This window comes from Mesoplodon bidens (assembly GCF_964165515.1).
Source record: "Mesoplodon bidens genome assembly, chromosome: 12".
NCBI classification, from domain to species: domain Eukaryota; kingdom Metazoa; phylum Chordata; class Mammalia; order Artiodactyla; family Ziphiidae; genus Mesoplodon; species Mesoplodon bidens.
Window position 1 is genome coordinate 85798197 of NC_138168.1, and position 21803 is coordinate 85819999.

Here is a 21803-nt window from a genome sequence, read left to right on the forward strand (position 1 = left end):
ATTTTTTAAAAGTAGAACGAAACAAAACAAAGAAACACAACACTTTGGATCCAGAAAGATCCAGCTACTATTCTGAATCACAGTCTTAAGCAGGATTTCCCCATGGATTGTGTCATTTTTTTGGATCACTTTTATCCTTGATTCATTGTATGAATGGATTCTGAACTCTCCTTCTCTTAATCTGAGAAGTAGCCCTTGATAGAGCTCCCTTTCTAGGAACGTATTTATTTTCGGCTGTTGCAGATAGGTGTGTACCCTTAAGGATGGGTGGTGAGTCTGGACCAAGAGTTTCATTTTCAACACGTTCAGTTTGGAACTCACGTGGGCCTATCAAATAGGCAGTAGGGACTCTCTGTCTGGCATGATTAGGGCAGAGCTGGGCATGTGGAAGTCATTGACTGTACGAGTAGTTGAAGCCTAGGTAGCACCTCACACTCCCCTCCCTAGACTCATCCTGAGATGGGTCCTCCTTACTTCCTTGGAGCCTAGGCAAGGTTTTTTTTTTCACAGCTTTTGGGTCTCTTGGGAGAGAGAGGGAATTCTGGAGGGGGGAAATGAGTCCTTGAACAGATCTGTACCTCAAGCCTTCAGGGGCTGGGTTAGTGCTGGTTCTTCTCCAGACTTTAGCATGCACCTTGACCTGGCGCTCTTACTGATGGACCCAGACTCCCACGCGAGTCTCAGCATTCACACAGGACATTGGGAAGTTGTCAGGATCAGCAACTAAAAGGCTTCTTCTGGAGTTAAGGTAGAGGTCACCAGCTGGCTGCCAGTGGACTGAGTCTGGCCAGCTGGGGTGTGTGTGTGTGTGTGTGTGTGTGTGTGTGTGTTCATATAGTGTTTCTTAAAACTTAAGTGAATTAGTATAAAATTGGGAGACTTCACACAAAAATCAGGATTTCTAGCTTCTTAGAAAAAAATCCCCAGAATATTGGACAATCCGGATCCTGAATTGCTTTTGGTCAGCAGATGCCAGAAAGTAAATTGTGCCTTTGGTCAGCGTGTACATTCCTTAATATGTCTTTGCTTATTTGCTTCATTTTCCTGTCCTTGGAGGTGTTTGGGTTGGGGACCCTTGGTTGACCTCATTAGTCTAAACCATCCTAACCTCTTTCTCTTCAATCCATTAGCCATTTAAGTGAGTACTGAGTGTGTGGTCAGTATCCGATGCCTAGAGAGGTGCCAGAGTGGGGAGATGGGGAAGGGAGAGGTGAGGGACTGAGCCCTGTCCACTATGATAAATGAGCCCTGTAGAGGTTGGGCAGACCAGGCCGGCCGTGGGACCCAGCTCTGGACCCTGCCTTCCCGAGGGCTTTCGTCAGCCCTGGAGAATCCCTTGAGGCCACTCTGAGGACTCTCTGAGGACCGACATTGCGGAGCCCTTGGAATCTTGAAATCCATCCTTGAACAGATGTGGATCCATACGTGGACCCTTCAACCAAATTGGCCTGCTAGGGCCCTCTTGAATGAGACCTGGAGTTTGGAGCTTAGACCAAAGTAAGAACTCTGGGTGCTGACTGTCCCTACTTTTCATTCTCAGACGGACAAGTAGAGGTCTCATGGGAGCCATGGCACGGAGATGTCTAGCTTGGAAATTACCAGGTATCTGAAATATCATCAAAATACCATTTTGCCACTCAGTACCTGGTAAAACATTCTTGAATCTGGATGAGGTTTACTGGTATGAACTGTGGGATGACTCTGTCATGGTGTGAAATTGCTCGAGTCATAGTAGACTCTGCTGGCTGCTGCTTCTGTCTCGAGCACCTTACCATCTGTCTCCATCAAAGACAGCCTCGAATGGGGGGTGATGGGGAAAGACACGGACAGGAAATTCTTTTTGTTCCCTCTGAAATCCCTTAGGGTGCAGCTTGAGCTCACGTCCTCATTTTGCCTTCTGTGGAGATGAAAAAACAGCTTGTCACAGCCCTAACCTGTCACTCACACTCTGTGAGGTGCCCTCCCAACATCCCCTGTATTGGGTCATGTGATTCCTGTTCTCTTGACTTTGGGTTTGTCCTTCTCTTTGGAGAAGCGGTTCATGGCATACATGGCTTTAAAGAGTAAACCCCTGTATCATCTTCATCAGATGAGAATACTGAAAACTATTACAAGAGGGTTCTGTGCTTCATTTATCTAGCAGACAGGAGGGTCTGTTCTAAGTTTCTAAGAACACTTAAAAATAAATAAGGAGCCAGTGTATGTCATGTATCAACTTTATGCTACCAGAATGCTGATCTGGAACCCAGAATGCTGTCTGCAGACCCTGAAACCAATTTCACACTCCTTATGTCTCTACTTCACATTTAAGGAATGAAGTCATGAGACCTACAAAACGATGATCAGGAATAGAACAAACTGCCATGTTTCTAGGCCCAAGAATAAGTCTTCGGTCAAGTAATCCAAGTTCACACACATTGGTCTGTACCTGCCTAGAATGGTTCTTCCTTAGATAGAGGCTGGTTTGATGAATACTCTCAGAGCTCAGGCACTTGGAGGGGGGAGGGGTAGGCCTGGACCGACCACAGATTTCCTTTCATGTAGCCCTCCTGTTCTTCCTTTCGTCCAAGCCTTTCTGAGGCATGGGTGATGTTGACTAGGCAGCATCAACAATGATACCAATTTTAAATATAAAAATTGATGAGAATCCAGGGAATGAAAATGTCGCTTAATTAAGTCACTGTAGTATTTTGTTTACTTGGCCCAATTTGTGTGTGTTGGGGAGTTGGGTGGGGGGACGGGTTATGGTACATTGGTCTAAAGCCTTTGGAGAATCTTAAATTCAGGACTGATTTTACAAGCAGATTCACCCTAAGGCTGCCTCTAAGGGATGATTCCAGGGTCCCCAAGGTCTTCGTGTTCAAAAACGACCTTTATTAGGTAACTCTCCAAGGCCTAAAATGTCACCATTAGAAAGTCGTTCCTTTGGCCTAAGATTTTGTTATAAGAATGCAAGTATTGTTCACTGACTCCATTCCTTCCAGAGAGAGGAGAGGATGGGTACAGGCAGCAGGAAGCAAGGTGACTGTAGGTGAATGCAGAGCAACCCCCAGAGGGGAAAACGGCAAGGGAAGGTGGGACAGATGGCGGATCACATGATAAACACAGCTGGAGGCCTCACAGTTGGTTTCAGGAGACTAGTGGCTTCCTGAATTAATTCTCCATGAGTGTGGTCATTGGTCATTTATGAGCAGGGACAGGGTCTGAGGGTCTGCGAGCTCTGGGAAGAGCCTGGTTTTGCAGTTGGACCCAGCAGGATCTGCATTTGGTTCCACCCCTGTTCCACACAGCTGTGTGACTCTGGGCAGTTCTCCTAACCTCTCTATTCCAGGCCTTGCTTTCTTCATCTGCCACATGGAGGGAGTAAATAACACCTCCCAGGCTGTGTGTGTTAAGAGCACCTACTGCAGTGTAAGTTTCAGGGCAGAGGGTGGCAGGTGGTAGGCACTCAATAAGCCCTCTTTTCCTGTCCATTTCCCTCTTCCATTTTTATACTTGAGAGTCGTTTTACACCATATGGCCTTTTTCTTAGTGCACAAATGCTGATGCAGGCAGTTATCGAGTTGAGACACACTGATGGTACTTGATCATTGGCAAGAGGAGAACAAACAGACTCACGCGTGGACACGCTCGGAAACTGATGGGGTAAGCGGAATGCAATGATACGCGTTAGGTTTTGGCGACCCAGGGGGATTTGCCTCTTGTTCTTCTTCTTTACTTTCCTCGTCTTATTGGAGCTCCTTGAGGTTTTGAATGTTCCCCTGTGCTGGGCTGATGCAACCATTTGACTGCGATTCTCATGTGACTTAGAAATTATTCCATGCTGTGTCCAAGGACAGATGTAAGGCAGAGCAGGAATGAACAATGAGCATATTTATAGATTGTTCGTCTTTTCAGACGTCAGTAATGATCATAAATCATCTTCAGACCCAGGCCGTTGTGTACTGATTGAATCACTCGCACCCAGAGGAAAACGTGATGGTGTTAGGGCTTCGCAAGTCTCACATTTTCAGACCATCTGTCTGAAGGGAGGTTTGGAATTGAACTGTAAAGAAAAGCGTTATTCACTTATTCATTCATTTGTTTTCTTCCTTAGGAGAATCACCTAACCATGAACATCCTTTCATGGTGTTGGAGTCCTTGCTTTGTTTCCACCGATATTTTGGTCAGGGTGAAATATTGGATTCCTGGGAATGATTTCTGCTATTGTGGGAAATGGGGATTGCAACTAGAAAAGGTCAAACACGTGGCAGAGAAGGAGGGGAGGTTTTTGTAGTGAAGCCTTGGGAGAAATAAAGGAAACTGAGGAAAGGGAGCCCCGGTCCTCAGACAAAGTAAATTCTGAAAAGTTTCTCGTAGGCGAGGAAGGGTCAGTGAAAATTATGGCAGAGTCGCCATGATTGCTAATTTTAAATATCCAGAAACTCACTAGAGTGCTGTCTTTATTGTCTCCTCAACTCAAAATTTCCCCGATGGTGTTAAGCGTCTTGTCTGTGCTTTCTCCCATCTCGGGTTTACAGGACCCTCACCTCTGACGTTGCGGAAGGCATGCTTTCTGGGGTCTGGTCCGTGCTCATCTTCTGACACTGTGTTTTTGTCTCCAAAATGGACATTCTTTCTCTAGTGCCTCGAAAATTATTATATTCATACTCTATTTTTTTCATTCCTTGAACTTCTTTAGTGGGGGTTCCAGGAGTTCTCTTTTATCATTTTTACGCCTGAAGCAGCAGGGTAATTTTGGGAAGAATAAGTGATATATGTTAGACTCAGCCACACTTATTTTGTTCAGAATCTTCATTAGTGTTACAATCACATACTAACCAATCTATGTGTTATCACGAAACACTCCTTTTTCCCTTTCTTCTTCTATGAGAGTCTAAAATCATTTTTCTTAATGTTACTAAGTTTAAATGTTTCTGGGTTTTTAAGATTACTTTCCCCCCCTGAGAATGCCTTGCATCATTGAATAATCAGTTTCAGATCCAGATTTGCCCCAGAATTGACTGTTGCGTGAATATTAGCATCTGTTTATATTACGTGGCATTGCAATATCGGTTACATTATGAGCTGAGATATTTTGTTTGACAAAATATTATGTTTCATTTTGGTTATTTTTGAAAATCAAGAACACTCTTTTGGAACTTCATAACTGGAGATAAAAATGTGCTTCTTAATAATTTGTCCTTCCTCTTCTGGGACAAAATATGGAAACATTTAAATTAGCTACATGCAGATAAAACCAGAGGGTTACCTCTCTTTCAAGGTGTTGACCTTGGTTTGTTTTCTTTGTGGAAACGAATGATTCTGTTATCTCACTTTGGATACAGTGGAAATTCTTCCTGATCGTGAGAGTTTTATGTTATTTTTCTCAGAGTTGTTTGAAAGATTGTCCAGCTGTACCATGCAAAATCCTAAGAATTTATTTAATACATGAATGCTTCTGGAGAATATGTCAAATTCCTATTCTGTTCATCTTGCACTAGCAAGGCAACATGATCAAGCTGGAGATCGCCTAGAGTTTATTTTGATTTATCTTACTTGTGGTTTAAATTTACCACCCACAGTTCCCTGAAATGCATAAAAGCTTGTAGGTTCGGTATGCCTGTTCTGCTGGCGCACTGTAATGATGTCCACATGTGACGGTGCTTAAAGTCTTCGGGATCAGACAGATTGAAAGGCATTTGCTCTTTTGCTAACACTGTCAGAGAACATTGGAAACAATTCGTTCTCCCAATCTGCCCTTCCCGTGAGTTCACAGTTGTGCTGTTTGCATAGCTGACCACCCACTGAAGCCAAGGCATGTGAAACTGCTGTCCACTAAAATGGGCCTGAAGGTCACGTGGGACCCACCCAAAGACGCTACCAGGAGACCCGTGGAGCATTACAACATTGCCTATGGGAAGTCACTGAAAAGTCTTAAATACATCGAGGTGAATGCGCAGACACACTCCTTCCTTATTGAGGATGTGGGTAAGTGACACTCTGGTCTTGTTCCCTGTCAGAACTAACTGTACACCTACATTCTCCTTCCAATTCTCAGGGTGACTATTTGTGGGACAAAAATGGTACCCAGTGGTTCTTTGGGGATGCACAGCCAAGGTCAAGCGGCTATGAAGCAACAGCCTTCATCTTGCCCATGGGCTTCCCCAACCTGCCTTTGACGTCCAGTATTCCTGGATCTCTCTCCACATTGATGTAGGGAACAATTTTTAGTTTCTGGATGTGCTTTTGGAAAATACATCAACCCTTTTTTATCTCAGGAAATTGACAACTGGACAAGTCTGTAGCCTGATCTTGAGATTTCTAATTTATAAACCATTTTATAATTAGGGATTACTCAAATAATATGTCCCTGTAGGGGTGTGTGATGTGTCATGCTTTGCCACATGAGGTTCAAAGATATAACATTTCTCGCCATTAGATTTGATTCTGGAAGTTTGGGGTATTTAGCATTTTGCCTAAATATATTCTTTTATAAGTGCAGATGTAGGTGGTTTTGAACTTAGGCTTTGAGCTGCCTCCAGTGGATCCTCTGTCTTCTGCTTTTTGGGTCCCACTGGCCTGAAACCCTGTTTATTCTACAGTCATCTCATGGTCCAACCTTAAGATGGATCATAGGAAGTAACAGAAGTCAGCACCTGTGACAACCGGGTTCCCCACCGGCCACGTTAGCATTCTGCTGCGTTCCTTCAGTGGATCAAAACCAGCTTGTGGTTTCTTAGTTTCCTGGTCACCATCCAGTACACTTACTCCTTCTCCACCTCCTGCATTGTGATATTAAGCTTTCTGGGTAGCAGAGCAGAAAGTGCACGGAGGGGAGACAAAGAGGGACAGATTCCCGTCTTCATGGTTCCAGCGAAACATACGTTTCACTGGATCTGAATCTTCTCCACGTCACTAGGGCCCCACAGAGTCCTACTGCGAGGTTAAATGGAGTGTCTATCCCACCAAAGGCACGAGCAGCGTCACATTTGCTTGCTCAACCCTTGGGTTGTTACGGTTGCTGCAGAGAAGAAAAACATGCAGAAAGAAAGCCCTAGAACTCACTGCAAACTGAGAGTGTCTCCCCAGCATCTTTCTGATGAGTTAACTGAACAGAATCGGAGACACGTTGATGAAATTTCTTTGAAATACGAATAAGCTCAGAGCGAAGAGAGAAAGTGCCTGGCGAAACCTGGTTTTGCTTTTTGTCTGAACCTAGAGCATTTCCCAGTTAGTCCGGCAGGTCGTGCCAAGCCCTCAATGCCACCAGGCCCTGCCATGGTCAGACAGAAGGCGGACCAGTCTTGAGCATAGCAGGGGTACCAGATGTGTGGCTGCCCCTGGGCCTCTGGCTTGAGAACTGAAGTTTTGTGAAAGGAACGTTCCTCACTTTGAGCAATGCAATTAACGTTATTGCCTTGGACAGAGCTCTTACCTCTCCAACCCTTCATGCCCTCAAATGCCCACAAACTTTCATCTCTTCAAGGAATTGGCACCTTCACTTACCTTTCATAAGATAATAATTCATTTGGAGGAAAACCAGCACTACTAGAGTTTTGCTTTTTGAAGCTGCAAGTTCAGGGTACCCTCCATTTGTAACACGGTGTCTGGGTTTCCTTTTGCATCCCAGCAACTTCAGGATCTCAGCCAAAGATACCTTTGCTACGTGTCCTTGACCTGTAGATGCACGTCAAAAAGTGAAGCCCAATTATTTCAAGCTTAGCATATCCAAGATCCCAGGAAATGTTTTTCTAGACTTTTGTTGAAATAGTCAAAGACAGCATGCATACATAGTAAGGGAAATATTTTATTATGACAAGAGGAAAATTCCGTGTAGCTTTATTTATTGCAGTGAAGATTTCCCATGCACTAAATTTTATGAGTTACCCTGAAATTTTCTCACTATTTTTGGAGGTTGCCATTTGGAGTTTCCATTGGGAAATATTCTTTGTAGTTACTAACACTGTGGGTTAAACCAGTTATCTAGTGGACACTGCATGCCTGTTTTCTACATTGATTTCACATTAAAAAAATGCAAAAGCTTTTCTTGTTGACTGTTCATGAATGCAGGTTTATTACACATGTCATGTACTTTGTATTAAATAAATTTTGTGTTCTTTTGGTCAGGTGTGCTTCAGTTGCCTGGGATGAATGTCAGTGATTTTGATTAAAGAAAAGAGAGAAAGCTATAGTTAGACTGGTCACTTAATTCAGATTTTTATATTTGGTTATAACTGGTATAAGGAAGATGCTGACTTAAATTGTCATTCTTGGAGATTTGAAACGGTGGCTTGATATAAACCATATGTTTCAGAGCCGGGGGTAGTGTACTTTGTGCTGGTTACTGCAGAAAACAACAGTGGAGTGAGCCGTCCAGTTTACAGAGCTGAAAGCCTGCCTGGTAAGTCTTATCTAGAATTGGAGGCTGTATTTTTGTGACTTAGATTGGGAGATTCTTTGCTTCGTCAGGTCAATACAAATCTAGAATCATTAAAGAGTTCCCAAACAAGAAATTTTTAGACTTGTATGCCAAGCTGAAAGATGGAAAACTAGGAGAGATTTATCCCTTCTTTTAAAATAATTTTGATGTAGGTTATGAGCGTTTTGTCTTAAATTTCGGAGTACTCATTAGAGTAAACTATGTATAAAAGACCAGAAATGTGTGTTGTCCATACAGGTTAGGGGCCTAGTCACTCGTATGGCCTGAGCAGATCCTTTGGAAGATCGTTGAAGAGACCGTTGAAATATGCGTTTAGGGATGCACTGAAATGTGGACAGTCCAACAGTCCTCCTTTCTAACTATCAAGTTCCATTTTCCTAATTTAGGAGGTGAATGGATCAAGATTGATGGTTTTCCCATTAAGGGTCCTGGACCATTTAATGAAACCGTCACAGGTACTATTTGCTCATCCGGTTCGTGTCTTCACTGAAGCACCATCTCAAAAGAGGGCTGCGCTCCTGTCACACACACACGTGCTCACAAACCTTCATTTGGTTCCCATCGCTAAACTAACACACATGCCGCACAGTTTTGGTCGATCTGCTCTGCACTGGAAGGTCCAGACTGCAGCCAGTGTTGCTCACTCCTCATTGCTCTTTCATGTCCTGGTGTGGGGGCATGTCTTCGTCTACATCTGGGGATGCTGTTGCGCTGTTAACAGGCAAATATGGTGGTTGAGATGGCAGTCCTGGCCCGATGAGGATATTTACAGCTCTTCTACCTGTGGATGCAGAAGTGAATGGGGCCCACCAAACAGTGACTTTCATTGGCTAATATGCAGCCTCAAGGCTTTTTGTCTTTTCTTATCCATGGGATATTTTGTGATATGTTAGATAACCTGCCTTCCATCTCCGCTCCATATTTGTATATATGTGTGTTTTATCATTTGGATGTTGATGTTGTCTGGCCATATTGTTTTACTTGTTGAGAGAAGTGTTGACATTTCCTGTGTGCTTCATGAATATATTTGATTAATGGTTAAACGATAATGCAAAATGAAAGCAGTTATTTCAGAGTGTGGTTGGGTGATATCCCAAAGGCAGTGAGGCAAGGAGCAGTGTTTTTAAATACATCAATCTGGTATTGTTGTTGAGAGGAAGGTGAGTATGCGGAAACCAACGACCCTAATCTGCTGCTCAGGTCAGATTTGATGGGTGTAGGCAGTTTTCAAAGTCCGCTTTATACAAAAAGGGAGTGGAAGAACAAAACAACCAGAAAAGGAAACTGGATTTCTAGGAAAGGTGATATGTTCTTGTTTAAATACGTTGGACGTGAGGGGATGTAGTGGCGATGTCTTACAGGTGATTGGAGATGAGGGCCTGAAAGTTGGAAGTGAGAAGCAAGAGGTAGGCATGGGTTTGGGAGTCATGCTGTAGAGGGAGAACTAAAGTAGGGAGAGTGATGAGTGGGTGAGAATGAGGAGAGACAAGAGTAGAAGCCAAGGATCAAACCTTGGAAGACATTGACAGTAAAAGAGTCAAGAAGGTAGTACACCTAGAAAATGTGCAAAATAGGAAAGGACGTTTATTTCAGAGGTTGTCTTCCCCTAAAGATACACATGTAAACATTCACAGACACACATAAACCTTTTACTGACAGATGTACTGTGCCTTGTATTTGAATTTTATGCTTTGTATTTTAAATAACCATTTTATTTTTATCATCTTCCTGATAGAGTTTTCTGAATGGCAGCTTTAGAACAAGTAATTTTCTTACTTTTTCTTAAGTAGTTAATTTCTTATGCCTTCTTTAATAGAAACAGGTGTGTGTGTGAGAGTGGGTGTGCATGTCCTTTCTGAGTAAGCACATGGGAATAAACCCTGGGAATTGGGAACCACAGACAATCATGCCCCAGCTCACTCTTGGTTTTATGGACTGTGAGATCCTTTAACCTTTCTCTGCAGGAGCCTCTGTAGGCCCTACTTGCCAAAGAATGCTCTGCTATAATACATAACTCTGTATTTGCCATTCATTATGTTAAAAAAGATGCTGGAAGAAATTGCTAACCAAAACCTTTTGCAGTATATGATATAAAGCAGAACTTTAAAAAAATGCATATCCAGAATGCATAGACTTGGTTACAGTGCTCCAGAAAAAAATTACATTTCATTGTCAATGAAAATAAAAAAAATAATTTATGAGAAATTATCAATAAGGGATCAACATGCATCTGTACCTTTTTAAATATGGCCTGGAAAATATGCTATGCTATTGTTCTGAGGAAATTGTTAATATATGATAATCCTGTTAAACAAAAGAAGTACTATTCTGAATTCCAGGTATCTTCATGCAAAGGAAGGGATTTGTCCTAGAAACGCAGACATTAGCATCTGCACCTGGTGTGAGGCCCCAAGGGTTGGCTCTAGTGCTTTGATCAGTAATACCTCACGTTCTTCCGGTGTTTATTTGAAAGCAGAGGAAAATCCGTTCTTTTATTCTGCTGGAAACAGTGGTTTCAGTTCAGATTTCAGAAGGCCTCCTTTGCTGGCTGGAATCTATCTTGACCTCATTGTCTTTACTTAAAAACAGGACTTTAATTATTTAATTAATTCATTCAGGGCCTGCGGCTTTCCAGGCAGAGTTCTGGGTGCAAAAGACGCAATAGTGAATAAGATAGACAAGGGCCTTAATGGCCTTAATGAAGACTGTATTCTAGTGGGAAAGAAAGATAATACACCTGTAAGCAAAAACTAATGCATACAACGTGTATGAGTTTGATAGGGATGCCATAACAAAATATCACCGACTGGTTACCTTAAACAATAGATATTTATTTTCTCACAGTCCTAGAGTCTAGAAGTCCAAGATTAAGGTGTCAGCAGATTTGATTTCTCCTGATGTGTCAGCAGGTTTGTCTTTCTCTTTGGCTTATCTTCCCTCTGTGGGCATGCATCCTTGGTATCTTTGTGTGTCCAAATTTCTGCTCCTTCTAAGGACACCAGTCAGATGGGATTAGGGCCACCTTAGTAATAACCTCATTTTAACTTGATCACTTCTTAATAGGCCCAGTCTGCAAACACAGTCACATTCTGAGGTAACTAGGGTTTAGGTCTTAAACATAAAAATTTGGGGGGTGGGGAGACACAAAATGTAGCCTGTAACATAATCATAAATTCTTTGAAAAACCAACAGCTTGTGAAATAGAACAAGCAGGGTGGCGGAGCCTAGGAGGTGCCAATAAGATGGCTGAGACCCTATGGGGACTGTCTGAGAAGCCACAGGAGGGGAGGAAAAACGTGCAGGGAGTCCTGGAGGTGGGCTGGACCTGAGTGATTCTCAGATGGTCACTCAAGTAAATGTGGACACTCTCAGAAAATGATGGGACTAAGCAAAAATGCAACTCTAGGGCAGAAGTTTAGACCTCCTCTTTGGGTAGCTCATCTCATATCTTTTTGTTAGAAAGTGTTCTTAGTATGTAAATGTAAAATCTCTCCTGTTGAGATGTAAACCCATCTCCCTTTGTTTTGTCCCCAGGGAAGAGAGGTTACAGGTCCCTTCACATATTGGAATCCTATTATTTAGCTTTCCTGCAGACTTTTCTGAAGTTGTTCTAGCTCTTTTCCTGTGACGGGACCTGGGTAATCTGCTCTGTGCAGAACCAGGCACTGGGAGTCAAAATGAGGACCACGGTCCAGGATGAGGACCACGGTCCACCTCTGCTTCCAGCCAGCCCAGGGACTCAGAGGGCAATTCATCTGCTTTCACTTGCTCTTCATCTGGGAAATTTTAGCTCTCAGTAGGATCACATGTACTTTTAATAATGTTATGGTTTTCTAAAAACCTAGTCCTTTGCACTTTCCTTAAGCTATGGTGCCCAAACTAGACATAAAATAAAAGTCGGATTTATGCCTCATATTTTCTTTACATTATACTTAGTTCATGAAGCTTACTACTTTTTTTTTTTTTTTTTTTTACAGTTAAATTAGAGCTCAGACTCAAGTTCAGCACAGAGTTCACAATTCTCTTAGGCCATTTTCAACCAACACTGGCATGATACCTGTGGTCCAGCCTTTCCTTTCCTTATCACAGTCACCCCCTGATCCCCAGGTTGCTCCCTGAATCCAGGTAGCTTGAGGGCACTTGGCTTACTGTGCGCTTGCCACACCCACGTCCTGGACTGCACCCACCTCCGTGACAATGGTCCATTTGATGGTCTCACTCCTGTCACTTAAGATGAAGTTGCTCCCCTCCACAATCCAGAATCATGAAATTCCCCATCATCTCACTTCTTCAGTGCCCTCGTGTCAGAAGCTTGTTTCAGATCCAATCAGGCTTTGTGTCTGTAGACCCTTCCCCCTTCCAGAGTCCAGAAGCCATCTCCTGGCTCATTTCTTGCTTAGTTTATCTGGGTCCCCAGCATTTCAACCGCACGCGGGTCAGCATGGCCATGCCAGACACCCCCCTCCCCCCAGCTCTCTGGTTTTCCCTCCTGTGTGCTAAATGCTGAGCCTTGTGGGACAACTAAAGAGCTAAGCTGATACGCGTTGTGACAGCTTCTTGGAGCTGGTTTTCTAACTTCACCTGGGCCCTTGGCTCTGCTTGGCATTGGTCTTACTCAGTTTCCTTTCTTTCTCCCACAGTGGCTAGTCCAAAATTTGGCCACTGTCTTCAGGCTCCTTCCCCCACCTGCCTTCCTCTCACTTCTAGCAAGTAACCTTGTTTCCTGCCTCCCTGGGAAGTAAAGGTCATCAGGGTGACATCTCTTGTCTTCCCTCTCTTGACTTCCAAACCTTCACGGCTCCCTTCCCTCCTCCTGGCTCTGAGGAAAGGTTGCTGTTCTCTTTAAGGTTGACTTCAGACAGGTAAAGCTTCTTTGCAAGCGTGGTTAGACCCGAGGGCTGTTCTGGGGTTGGATTCAACTTTGGAGCCTCCCCTCCCCCATAGGAACTGGCTCAAAAGCTGATTTGAACAGGTATCAAATTATTTGACACTGAAACAGTGAAACTATGAAACCCCGAAAACCAAAGCTTGGCCTCTTTCCTTTCTTCCCTGGCACTCCTTTCATAGGAAATGTCTGTGGACATATCAGGAAGGCGTGCCCCGAGCATGCGTTTTGGTCTTTTCTATCAGTAGTTCATCAAAATGAGCACCCATCTCCAGGTACATTTTCTTGCTAGTTTGTTTATATAGATGTGACTGATGTGGAATTTGAAAATTCTAACCCATTGTCTTGAGATGGGCTCCTTCCCTAATCTCTTAACTTAGAGCATAATTAATCCATCAAACCATAATCATCTCCACTGCACACTCTTGCAGCCCAGACTCAGGCTCAGCCAACAGTGAGCGCTGATCTTCTGAGCCCTTCAGCCATATAATGATGGGGCTCCCCAGGAAGGCTCCAGGCTCAGTTCTAAGAACCTTCTCAGGTTCTAAGCTTCCTTCTAAGGTTCTAGGGTTCCTTTCAGCTTTGAAATTTCATGAATTAATGACACTAAGGCACTTTGAATGAGTGATCCTAAGCTTTGCAAGCAGTTGGGAAGCATTCCTGAGAAATGGTTGTTTGCCTTAGTCTCCACCCTACTTGGAGTGTCTTAGGTCAGCAAATCCAGGAAGCGTATTAGCCAAGGAAGAAACACTGAATTATAGTTTCTGGGTGTTGGGGTTGTGACTGAATACACAAAGGTGCCCAGGATAAAGAACTGTCTCCAGTGATACACTGGAAGTGGCGCCCTCCCCTTCTGTGGATGCAAATGGCAGGCTTTCTGCCAGATGAGCCAAGGAGACGGTTGTGTTAACTCACTTAAACTGATGTGTGTGTTTATGACTCTGGGAAAGAGTAGCCTGTGTGGTACAGCAATAGGCAAACCACAGACAGCACTGCCGCCCTGGGCGGTCGTCAGATAATCCTGGAGCAAGATCCTGGGGCTGCTGAGTGTTGGACTTGAGCTTTAAGTGTAGCCCAGTTCAAACTTTCTAATTATGATCAAAGACTGTCCTCTTTGCACACACTGGTTTCAATTTAACAATTCTTTGGCCCACAGGGAATTAATAATGTCTGTGACATATTTTCAGTAGCTCTCTCATGCAATTATTAGTGGTTTTTTTTTGTGTGTGTGTGGTACGCGGGCCTCTCACTGTTGTGGCCTCTCCCGTTGCGGAGCACAGGCTCCGGATGCGCAGGCTCAGCGGCCGTGGCTCACGGGCCCAGCCGCTCTGCGGCATGTGGGATCTTCCCGGACTGGGGCACGAACCCGTGTCCCCTGCATCGGCAGGGGGACTCTCAACCACTGTACCACCAGGGAAGCCCCAATTATTAGTGTTTTTTTAAGTGTGCAATTCACAGGGCAGACCTGGTTTGTGGTTCCTGGCCTGGATGGCGAGCTCTTCCGGGGCAGGGCAAAATGATTTACTCATCTTTGTATCTCCAGAGCCTGGGCCAAGCGCATAGTATGTGCTCAAGACATGTTTGTTGAGTGAAATAAATTTGGAGGCTGCTTCTGCTCCACACCTGTGCTCTGGAGGACGCACAGTGTGTCAGGAGGTCGGGCACCCCCGTCTCGTTTAGCTGCTGACTCGGGCTGGCCCCGGGCAGGCCACTGTGTCGTCACTTTGTGGTGCTGTCATTAGTCAGAGATCCTAGTTCTTGTCCCCTGTTCTGGCGGGGCCTGGGGGAAGGATGGCGTTGAATGCATTTGGAGATCGGAGTCCCTCAGGGCTGGCTGCTCTGTGAAGACACAGTCAGATCCACCTGCTGTGGGGTTACCCCTCTCCACGGTCATCCTGGGGCTCAGGTCTCTTTACGTGAGTGCCTGTTTCAAAGCCGCCTCTCACATCAGAATGCGGTTAGACTTCACCAACCTTAGAGGCTGTTCTTTAGTCATAAAAAGTAGGCAGTAGAGGCTTGTGTGCCGAGCCGTTTAATGTCATTTAGCCAGACGTTCTTGGGTGGTAACTCGGGAGTTTCAGCCCAAACAAGAATGCCGTGGGAAGGTGGCGCCGGCCAGCTGTCCGGAAGAGGAAGCAGTGGCGATCAGCCTTCCAGGACAGCAGGGCTGAAACCCACATTTTGTGGTGTTTCATCTCCATGTCTACACTGATGAGTGTAAATATCTGTGCACAGATTTTCCCTTCAGTGAATTGTTAGGAAACGAGCGACTGTGAGAGAGGCCCTTTCCTCCCATGGATGGGCGCTTATTTCAGAGGCTGATGAGTGGCTGCTTCGAGTGGGCGGGGCAGGGGCTGTGGACAGCTGGGGAGATGAACTGTCCCCACTGTCCCCACGTGTGTGGCCTTGAATGGAATGTCGGCCGACCTTGCCGTCAAGTCTTAGAGGAACCTGCAGTAGTTAATAAACCTACCGGCCCGGGGGCTGGATGCCACTTTCTGACTGCGTATCTTTTCTTTCGATGTCTGAGTGAAGCAGAGGGTGGGAGGGGCAATGATGTCACTGAAGAGGGTGGCAGCTTCTTATATAGGCTCCCTGCAGCGGAAGAGGTCAGTCCTGAAAGAAAGCACTTTCTTTTCTCAGTTGTCAACCTATTCATGTATTGTAACTGGATCTTTCATTTGCAAATGACATGTTGGATGGCGCTAAAAATTGAAATCATGAATAGCCTTTCAACAGAAAAAGGTCTTTCATACCCAGAAGACAACTGCATTGCTGAGTATCCTACTCCCAAATGAAACAAATGCAGAAGAGCTTTAGACTAAAACAAACCAGACCAAAAAAAAGCTTTGAATAATTTTTCTTAGAATTTTTTTTTTTAATACCTAGCTTCCTGAGTATACTTGAATTATCACAGATTTTTTAAAGCTGGAGGGACCTTAAAGGTTACCTACATTTTTTTTTTTGCAGTACATGGGCCTCTCACTGCTGTGGCCTCTCCCGCTGCGGAGCACAGGCTCCGGACGCGCAGGCTCAGCGGCCATGGCTCACGGGCCCAGCCACGCCGCGGCATGTGGGATCTTCCCGGACTGGGGCACGAACCCTTGTCCCCTAGCATCGGCAGGCGGACTCTCAACCACTGCGCCACCAGGGAAGCCCTCTTAGAATTTTTAACACGCCTTCCTCTTAGCTTACATCGACCAGCAGGCTCTGTGTCCTCTGTGGGGTGAGGCAACGCCAGGTGTCCACATTTCAGCCGTTAAGGAGCTCAGGAAAGACTGCTTGCTTCCTTTGCTTTCTGTGGCCCTCCTGAGTCCTCAGGAAGCGTGGCTGAAAACTGAAGCACCACCAGATGGGCCCAGCAGATGCTTCTAACGATGCGCTTTCACGTCCGTCGTGGAGGAGGCTTGGCAGCGGGTCATCTGCAGGAGGTCCCCATCCTTCCTTCCACCCTGAGTCAGGTGAGGCTGGGTCAGGGACGGGGAGCGAGTGAGCTGGGCCCAGGCAAGGGCTCACCCTAGGCCCTGGTGCAGGAGGCTCAGCACGTCGGCAGCTGTGTCACTGTTCCAGGCTTGTAGTTGAGCCACTGCCCTGAGTAGGACACAGAGACCTTAGCTCTGCCTTCGTGGTGGTGGAGAAAAACTATCGGCTTAACGTAGGGAGAGACGCCCCTCAAAGGGCTTATGATCTGTAAGACTGAGGGATGTGTCCATGCAAACAGTTAGAGGACTGCTGATTTTTTGTTCTGGTAGTGGAGCACGGCTTCATCGCCAACTTGTGCAGTTTGCCTGTGTCGTTAATGTCCTGCTGGCTGCCATCGTGGGGCGACCTGGCCTTCGCAGCCTCAGTCCTGTGCGGTGACACTGATGGTGTAATTTTCACTGATATTCATAGCACCACTGGGGTCAGAGTCAGCCACTGATTGACATTTTTGGATGACATCCTGAAGCTGCTGACATACTGCTCATTCTTGGGGCTTCTCAAACTGGCTTCTCAGAACTTCTCCACGGCACTGCCAGGAGTCCAGGAAGGCATGAGATAAACGACGCAGATCCTACGGGAAGTGGTTTCTTGATGGTTGGTCATTTAAAATGTTATTTTTGACTTTAAAACAAACACCAAAATATTACAGAGTAGTCTATAAAATTCAAATGCAATTTTGAGATAAAACCGAGATTGGGGCTAAATTGCCATGCTCCAGGCTTCTGGGGATTGAGCTCATTTTTTTTGCTGTTACATAAACCTTGGTGAAGCGTCTGAGGAGCTCTGTTCAGTGGTAAAGTGAGCCAGCACTTTTGTGAAACAAACAGCCAAACAAAACAACATGGTTGGAATGGAGTGGTCCCGGGTTGGCTGAAGCATTTGCTTTGTTTCTGAGACAGTCCTGCTGGATTTTGAGGACCCCACTGGGGACACAGATGCTGGCAGCCTTGTGCCAGCCTGTGGGCTTGGCCTCTGACTGCACCGTCCCTTTCTATACCCCACGTTGAGTAGGATTCCCTGTGGCTTCCTCATCTGGTGACAGCCTGGCTGTCCCTGAATGATCCTAGGAAGCAGGAAAGAGGAGTCTCTGTGAAACCTGGACAGGGGGCGGCAGAAATCTTAAACCGAGGGCACTTTAGTTTGTCTGTATTAAAAGTTAGTTTTAAATGCTTTATAAAAGGCTTCCCCAATCCTTAACATTATTCATAATTGACATTGATTAGCTCAGGGGAGATCAAGGGTTTTTTTTTCTTTCAAGACCTTCTCTCTTCTCCCAACCCCTCAAAAAGCAGCAGCGATGGACTGAGTCCAGGCGATGGTTTAGGGGTGCTGTTCTGGTGTCTCTGAAGGACGTTGAGATGTGTGCCTGTCACACTCATTCTCCCCTTGGTGTCCAGGGGTGAGTCAGGCAGCCAGGCCATCGGGGTAGCTGCCCAAGTACTTGGCTCTTCATCAGATGGTCGCTCCTCGGAGACAGAAACACAGATGAATGTCAGGGGAACAGTGTGATGAGTGGATCATGACGGAACAAATGGACCCACCTGCCCTGAAGAGCAGCCAGGCCCTCGGGAAGGAACTTAGCTGGCATCTTCTGAAGCAGGGGTGCTCACGGCATGAAAGTCTTAGATGGTGACGCCTGGCTCTGCAGACCAGTCCTTCACCAGAGGTGTCTGTGAAGCACCGAGGGGGACCTCGTCCCAGACAGGCGCCACGCTTAGGCCACAGCGTGCTGCTGGCGACGCCCACACTGCAGCCACCGTGAGTTTCGGAATAACAGTGCAGAGAGCCAGGGCCACAGCTCCAACAGACCTGGGTTCCGATGCCAGCTTAGTGCCTTTTGCTGCCCGGCTTCAAGATTCTCCCTTAATCTTTCTGAGCCTCACTTTTATTGTCTGTCAGTGGGGTGTTTATTGGGTTATTGTGAGGATGCTTGTCAAATGACTTACGTGGTAGGGATCCAATAAATTAGGAAGGTTGGTGATGCTCTGACAGACGCTATTCCAAAATGAAGCCACGAGATTTCCTTTCTCCTTGTTAAATAGCTGGGCCTGTCCGAATAGACAGCAAGTCGGTACATCGTTAAATGTACGGAGGTCCTGCAGAGCTTTGGGACTCATCAGACGTGTTGCAGGAGGATTGTGTGTCAGAATTCAGCCAGGAAGAAGGAGCCCTTGGCAGACAGACGCTGTGAGGTGTTGCTGACCTGCCCCCAAGTCGGGGGCAGGGGACCCAGACTCACAGTGAAGGCAGCAAAGCGCGTGTCTGTCTCCTCCGGCTGAGACAGCTCACGTCACCCCCTCTGACGCATCGTCCCTCCCCCTCTCCTGCTCCCTCTCCACTTCCTCATCATGCTTATTCATCAAAAGCACATACAAGGCTCTGGAATCTCACCCAGACAGATAGACGAGGGAGGGGGGTGTGTTTTCACAAGCCCTCAGGTGTTCTGATGCGCAATGCAGCCTGAGGACGGCGCCTCGTGGCTGGAATCCCGCCCACCCTCAGACCAGTGTCCCTGGTGGCCTTGAGATCTGCTGCTTGGGGAGGGCAGGGAGGCTGCCTGGGGCAGAGGCTGGGCGAGCGGAAGGCACCCGGGATGAGGATAAGGACCATCTTCTCAGATCTTGGAGGTCAGCACAGTGGGAGTCAGGTTGGTCCGTAAGTGGGTCAGACCACTTACTCTGCGAAGCTCTAGACTGAGTGACCCCTCACATTCTCCTGGAAAACGAGGATGTCCTGCTAGCTGAGACCAGGCCAGGGAAAGCGGTCCCAGACAGCAGTGGCCGTGTACTTTTATACCAATGAAGAGGAGGGACCCGTTCAGATGGTAACCGAGATGCTGATGAGGGCAATGGACAGTGCTTTCTATTTATGGTGCAAAAAAAGTCACCTGGATGGAGACAGCCTCATATTTGTAGAGGCTTTGGCAATAAGTCCGTCTCTTTTGCTCACTCACGTCTGGTTCTTTGGAACCCATGTTTTTAGTGCCCACTGTGTGTCAGGCATCACGAAAACCTTTGTGATACACCCACAGCTCACTTTATGGAAGGAGCCACCCATCCACCCACTGAATCTGATAAATGGGTGATTTCATTTTTATCATGACCACAAACACAACAGGCACTTACTGTGTGCTTCATAGATGCCAGTACGATGTGAAATGCTTTACGTGGATTCGATTACAAAACCCAGTGTGCTAGACGCTAGTTTAGAGAGGAGGAAATTCAGGTTCGGGAGGATTCTCAAAATCACACAGGAGTGAGAGGTACACTCAGATGCAGACCCCTACTTCTGAGCCTGCGGAAGCCTAGTTCAGAAACTACACGTTTAACTAGCATTGAATTGTAAATGGGCAAAGCGTCATGTTGAATTTTGGATTTTTTTCTTTGTGATAAAAACAGATTTTAATTCCCTCCAGTTTCAGAATTCTTGCCAATTTGCATAGCTGGCGATACAAATCGGGAGAGACATTCTTCTATTTATTTATTTTTATACATTTATTTATTTATGGCTGCGTTGGGTCTTCGTTGCTGCGTGCGGCCTTTCTCTGGTGGCGGCGAGCGGGGGCTACTCTCCGTTGCGGTGCGCGGGATTCTCATTGCTGAGGCTTCTCTTGTTGCAGAGCACGGGCTCTAGGTGCACAGGCCTCAGTACCTGTGGCGTGTGGGCTCAGTAGTTGTGGCTCGCGGGCTGTAGAGCGCAGGCTCAGTAGTTGTGGCGCGTGGGCTTAGTTGCTCCGCGGCATGTGGGATCTTCCCGGACCAGGGCTAGAACCCGTGTCCCCTGCATTGGCAGGCGGATTCCTAACCGCTGCACCACCACGGTGTGTAATCACTGTAGTTCTTCTGTGATCAACCCGTTCTGTGCAACGTCTACCTGGCTACGTGGTACCCAGAGTGATGGACGGAGTGTGTCCTGCCAAGTTTAAAATACACTCGGCACTGGTGGATGTGAACTTGACTACTCTTGGCAATTGTGACTTCCTGTTTTCAAGATAAAAGATTTACAGGGATATATTAGAAAATTTTCAGAAGGCTTCTGTGAGGCTATCACATACGGCTGAGAGAAAACAGACAATCTCCTTGCGAGTGAATTTGAACCATATGAATAGTTTTTCTTCATGTGCGCATCAGCTTAAAAGAGGACTCCCAGATGATCTATAAAAGATCTATAAAAGCTGTTGAAAGTATGTATCACCAGAATTTTAAAGGAAGGAAAATTTGAAAGTACTTGAAAAAAATTGTGGTTGGCTTTTCTAAACTCAGAGATTTGAAGGATGGAGGGCTGTGTGTTGAGGGATGACATTGTCACCTCACTCTGGTTTCCAGAGTCAGTGGCCTCTGCGCAGTCTGGGGACAGTTGTCTGGGACAGTCTTGGGGGAGGGGCCTTGTCTGGTTCCTTAGCTACCTGCTGAGTATAGTGTCTGATCCATTTAAAAAAACGCATACATGCAAAGGTAATGCCTACTGTGCAAGGCATTACGCTCTCACTCGGAAGGGGGCCTGTCCAGCTCAGAACCCTTGTCCCACATTCATTAGCAGAAGAGGTTGAGTGTTTGGTGGGATGGCTCGTGGGTAAGGGGAAAGCATGAATGGAAGAGGCGTAGGTGGACGAGAAGGGAACTTGGCATCAGTGGCTGAATACAGGTCGCTGCTTGGCACTTAGCCGTGTGGCCTTGGGTCTGTTACTTCACCTCTCGAACCTCAGTTTTCTCGTGGGGATTATGACATCAATCCTACTCACCCGGGAAATGTTGGAAGGACAATTAAAATGAACCATGCAAGAGCTCGTGACAGACTGGGAGGTGCTGTAGGGAGGACTCAGTGTGGGTGGCTGTACTAGCCTCAGCCCTGTTCCCAAAGCTTGCTCAGCAGGCCTCGCCTCGTTCTCGAACCCTGGAGTGGAGGGTTAGACAGCAGGCTGGAGCCTGGGGGAAAGCCTGTACAGTCCGAGGGGGTGGCATGGCCGACGTTGAGTGGGCCTGGCGTGGGTCAGGACCTCAGGCAGAAACCTGT

General features: G+C 46.2%; 1 protein-coding gene across 3 annotated transcripts in view; it reads left to right on the forward strand.

Moving 5' to 3' along the window:
* The window catches only part of FNDC1 (fibronectin type III domain containing 1), a 100699-nt gene that overhangs the window by 20606 nt on the left and 58290 nt on the right, over window positions 1-21803 (forward strand). The window contains exons 2-4 of one of the 3 annotated variants that reach the window (XM_081250946.1): window positions 5776-5970; window positions 8297-8383; window positions 8809-8877. The exons of 1 other annotated variant lie outside the window; for it this stretch is intronic. In XM_081250946.1, coding sequence (XP_081107072.1) covers window positions 5776-5970; window positions 8297-8383; window positions 8809-8877 — 351 coding nt within the window. The remainder of the gene's footprint in view (window positions 1-5775; window positions 5971-8296; window positions 8384-8808; window positions 8878-21803) is intronic. One more of the 3 variants, XM_081250947.1, reaches the window with a different exon arrangement.